Below are 5,168 nucleotides of genomic sequence, written 5' to 3'. Positions count from 1 at the left end.
ATGCTACTATCAGTGTGGAAGCTTAGAGAGCTTGAAAAATTGAGAAGATTCAAGAGGAGACGCTCTAAGTAAGTCTAAGAGAGCTCACACGAAGAAGACAACTACAGGTGAAAAGAGATCTTGAGAAGTTTGCGTCAGAGAGTTTACTTGAAGAAAATCTATAATAGTAGTTTACAATGGAGCTATGTGGCCAAAGAAGAGGAAAACTCTCAAAGAACAGCTTGGAAAGCACAACAAAGATTGCAGTTGCAAACAATTATCACTATTGTATGTGAAGGAGAATGAAATCCAATGAGTTGGATAGAGCTTTGTAGTCACAAGGCAAAAGAAAACCGACGCAAATAGCACACACAAGGGGCTAGAGGAAGCACGTGGACAACTGAACATAGGCTAGCTTTATCATTAAATGTGTAAACTCTAAATTGTAAGGCAAATTAGGGCCTGCTAAAGGTTGAGAGTGTATAGCCCTCGGGCACCCCCCTACTAGCTCTGGTGCTTCTTCAAAAATCAATTTTCCCAGTAGTCAAAACTCAAATGGAGAGGGGCACATCACAAGATAGAGACAATGAGGTTGGAGGTGGGCAGTAGAAGAGTTGATTGCAATTGACCTCTTAACCCTAACCATCCCCATGCCAACCCACCCTTGTCCCTCACCACATCATCAGCCCCCACCCTCCACACAACCCCACCCTCATTTCTTCTGCATAACCTTCATTCCTATCCAACCACCATACACATCCTCGCCTCCACCTCATACTTGTATCCCCTCCAGTCATCCCACTTATTAATAATTTTAATCCTCCCCCTCTTTCTCCCTTTCTCTCTTTGTCTTAGTTCCACCCCCTTACCACATCCACCCCTTAATAATTTTAATCCCCCCTCTTTTTTCCTTTTTTCCTCACCCGTTACCCCCTTCCCTTTTATTTTATCTCACTCATTACCCGAGAGAGAGAGAGAGAGAGAGAGAGAGAGAGAGAGAGAGAGAGAGAGAGAGAGATTTGTACCTTGTCATCTGTAAAAGATTTGAATGATTGCATTCTTTCATCATTACTTATTTTGTTTGATTTTTTAATTAGTCATGGTGTGGTTGTGAGTGACACTATTGAAAACACATATCCTTTTAAATAGGTCTCATTTAAGATACAGTTCTAACGATTAATAGCATCAGTATAAACTATAGATAATTATCTTTTGCATTGGTATTTCAACATTATATATTTGTTTGTGTAATGAGTAAAAATTTCTATTTTGAAAACAGTAGAAATTTCATCTCCTAGGTTTCAACATTGCGTACGAAAAGAATGATATTTCTATATGCAAGAAAGATAAAGACCTCTTGGAAAAAGAATTCTTGGAAACGTCTTAATTTGCCTTACATTTTATATTTTGCAAGAAAACAAAAGAGATACAAGATTGATCAAACACTTTATGACTTACAACCCACGAATTGGAAAAAAACAGATGAGGATAGAACCTGGTTATAGCATTTTGCATTTTCCTGAAAAAGACACTTGAGAGAAAAGCTACAGCAATTCCTCTTTATACATATCAGAGTACAGATCTAATGCAGACATATTAAGGGATAGAAAAAGAACAAGGAGAACCGATGTTTGCTACCAATTCTTTGTAATTAGTGCTCCAATCATTCGTAAAGATAAAGTTCTAAAGTTGGAAACACGAGAATTTGTTAAGGGCATACCGTCAGGGAAACTTCCTGGATCAAATAGACCGGGAACACAGCAGCAGCAGTAGCTGCAATGGGAGCTGCATATGCAACCGCCATCCAAGGATGCCATGACGGAGACTAAGTTCCCAGATATAGTGAAGCACAGGGCTAATCTAGTTATGTAAGTTACCATGAACGTGACACTCTCTAGACGGACCTCCTGTATGAAGCTCCTTCTGTAAAGGAATAAGATCTGTCTAGACAACATGATCCTCCATGCTACCTTGGTCCTGCAGGGCTCCTGCAAGGATCCATAAAGGTTACCGATGTCACGACTTCCAACTTTTGTCTTCTGTTTTAAGGATGTTGATGCTAGTCTCATGCCCCTTACTCAAAGGCATACGAAAAAGACAAATTTCAACACCTTCTCGGAATGTTTTACTGTAACCGCATGCAATTGCAAACATCATGCATCATCAGTTCTTGCAAAACGCCCTCTAACTCGAGGTCTGCTGTCTGCTAAGGACTTCCTGCAGGCATACTGCGCCATGGAGAAGAAACAGTCAAGTAGTAATAAAGTACCTTTAAATTTTTCACTAGTAACAGAGTATATGGTTGCAAGGCAGATCTTCCACCTTAATTTTCTTGTTGAAGTTCCTCTCATTGCGCTTCTGTCTATATCTGTGAATTCTGGTCTCCTTTTCCTCCTTGGTGTACTGTCCAATCCTTACCTCCAAGTCTTGTGCAGTGCTCAAATGTTGGGTTTCACTCAACATTTTGATGCCATCAGAATTTAGTGCCTGATAAACATGTGGAATTATCAGATCTCGGCCTCATAAGTTGTATAAAGCATACATAGCAGGAAAAGATCTGGCAAATGACATATAGAATACAGCGTCTTGTCCACTACCAAATCGCTTTGCTCGAGAGTTTTCCCTTCTAGGAAGTGGATTTAGAAGGGTTTCATTTCGAGATTCCTCCAAAAATTGCTATCTGTCCTCTAGACAACACTGTAATTTCAAATTTTGTCCCACAATAAGTGCAGAACGATATAGATTTTTCAGTGTTATTTTAATTAAATTTGTTAAACGGATCAAAACAATCTCGAATTGGAAAGTTACTATGCAATGAGCGAAAAGACACCTGCAGATCACCGATGCTGCAAACGCTAGGGAAGGATTCTCTGTCGATGTCCGCCAATGGCCGTGGTTGCGTGAATGGCAAGGAAGAAGGCTCTGGTAATGGCGTACATGACGACGACAGATCATCACAGCTAGCATGTGAAAGAGCTAGATGTATGTTGTTCCCTACAGCATTGCTAGTATGATTTCCTTGAATGGTGGGAAACTGTTCGGACTCTTCAAGTACATGAGAAGGTTTTTTCTCGGGAATTGTATCGACGTCTTGACTGTGTCTCCTGCTGCCAAGCACAATATAGGAGCAATCAGTTAGCGAACGTACGGTTCTTGGGTACGCAACAGAGGATTTGCCATTGTTTTCTTCATCAAGAATTCCATCGTATGCAACGCTCAATTCATCAGATGGGACATATAAACGCCCCCGACTCAGAGTCGCTTCTGGGCAGCTAGTTGTTGAAGCTGGAGAAGAAGAATGGAACTCCTGCTTTGTCATCATTGTCTGTAGGGAGGTTTGAAGAGTTCGAAGACTTTCATAGTGAGAACATGATGCTTTTTCTGGATGCGATATTGGGGAGTCTAGAGGACATGCTAATGTGGGGATCAGTCTTTCATTTACTCTACTCAACATGGACGGACAAGACGTGCAGATAATAAACGGGACATGTGATTGGAGGGCTGTTTCCAAATGCTTGTAGGATAATTGTTCTAGCTCGATCGGTTGAAGCGTTTTAGTTGCACAAGCAGAGAATTCAGGTGGAATATCAAGGTTGACGGGCATACTTTCTTTGATCAGATTATCGTAAAGTGCTGAAGGCCGTGCAGCATCGTCATGTGTACAATCCAACAAAGATTTCTCAACGGCGCTAGGCAAATCTATTAACAACGAATTTACGTCAACCTTGACATCTTCTGCAGAGTTTGCGATGGTGTAGTCGTAAAATTCCATAATGGGCAGATGTTCCGTCGACGTCCCTGACTCGTGATGCGGTTTCTGCGAAACTGTGTCGTCCTGCAAAATTCCCTACGGGGAACAAGCAGATACTAAGAGCCCAGCTATTAAACGAGCAGAAGAAGAGCTCAAAACAGGGAACCGCAGCTAAAAAATGCGAAGAAGAAGAACCCAAAATGTTGCTAAGGTTGGGAAAGATAGGAGACGAAAAAAATGATGGGAATGATAATGTGCGAACTGACCCGCGAGGGAAGAGCAGGATAGACGGAATAAAAAGGTGGCGAGATGGAATAAGAATGGGAGGGAGGGAGGATGGGAGGTGCAAGGAGACATGGAAGGGTGGAGGAATGTGGGCAAAGCTGGCGAAGATGGTGGAAAGAGAGAAGAGGAAGGATGAGGCAAAGTTATAGAGCAAAGGCGAAGGAGAAGGCAAAGGCGCAAAAAAGCGAAGGTTTAATTAATTAAAGGCCAAACGCCAACATCTCATCATTTCACGTATCTGGTATAATATCTAAGGGGCCCGATTCACAACTTCACAGTTCACACCACCCTTGTAGCTATACACCACTCAATGATATCATTCATGCCTTGGTTCACACTACCCCCCCCCCCTCATGTTTTGTACACGAGTGTGCCATTGCATGTCAATCATCTCTGACCATTGGTGTGCTTGTTGGCTTGTATGGGTCGGCGCACATCCAACCACCACTCAATGTGCTTCGCCGAGACTTTCATTCACGGCCATGGAGCTCGACGGCCTTCATATGTCGGACATAATTTGTTCGTGCCAACGGTGGTAAAGGTCTTCCCTCCTATTGGGCCAAGTAGGATGACAACCCTTCACTTCATATTTTTGGATGATGACCATTCAAATATCAGCCTATGAGCACTTCCCCACGCCTCCCTCTTGGCGCTCACCCAACCCCACTAGTAGGCAACTGTCAATGCTCCATGCAAGGCTAGGGATGAGGAGAGTGTTCAAAAAGTTCACCTTGCAACTTCAACTCACTATCATGAATTTCATGATTATAACCCAACCTTGGTTGTTGGAAAGGAGAGTATTGGTTGCAAAAGACCTGTCTAGCACATTCAGTTGCAAAGACACCTACACAACATTATTGCGGAAGCTTGGGCAGCAAGTTAGGGCCAGTGTAGCCCACTGACTTTCTGATGAGTAGGGTTATAGATTAGTATTGATTGTTAGACTTAGAAATGCAATGTTAGCACCCCAACGATAGTAGCCACGCAGGGAGCCTCTCTAATACCCCTCAGCCCACCCCTAGTTGAACTTCATTAATCCACACTTTTGTTGTATTAAAAAGAGCTCAACCATCTCGTTTCCTGTTGAATTGCAATCAAACCAGTAAATTTCCAATTCTAATTGGATATTGACTCACATTATAGATGTAAAATC

At 42.3% G+C, this 5,168-nt stretch overlaps 1 protein-coding gene across 1 annotated transcript; it reads right to left on the bottom strand.

Moving 5' to 3' along the window:
* Positions 1–1,838: 1,838 nt before the first annotated feature.
* LOC147893824 (uncharacterized) lies at positions 1,839–4,002 on the bottom strand. The gene is made up of 5 exons (XM_087386568.1): positions 3,997–4,002; positions 3,704–3,814; positions 2,810–3,086; positions 2,302–2,466; positions 1,839–2,207 (listed from the first exon to the last, which is right to left on the bottom strand). The coding sequence occupies exons 2-5, from the start codon at positions 3,709–3,711 to the stop codon at positions 2,133–2,135; spliced, it is 525 nt and encodes a 174-aa protein (XP_087242694.1). The 5' UTR covers positions 3,712–3,814; positions 3,997–4,002; the 3' UTR covers positions 1,839–2,132.
* Positions 4,003–5,168: the final 1,166 nt, after the last annotated feature.

The sequence above is a fragment of the Dipteris shenzhenensis genome, chromosome 15 (genome assembly GCF_047967505.1).
Source record: "Dipteris shenzhenensis isolate YYH24624 ecotype China chromosome 15, Dip_SZ_1.0, whole genome shotgun sequence".
NCBI lineage: Eukaryota > Viridiplantae > Streptophyta > Polypodiopsida > Gleicheniales > Dipteridaceae > Dipteris > Dipteris shenzhenensis.
The sequence above is the reverse complement of the archived record's forward strand: the minus strand, read 5'-3'. Positions and strand labels throughout refer to the sequence as shown.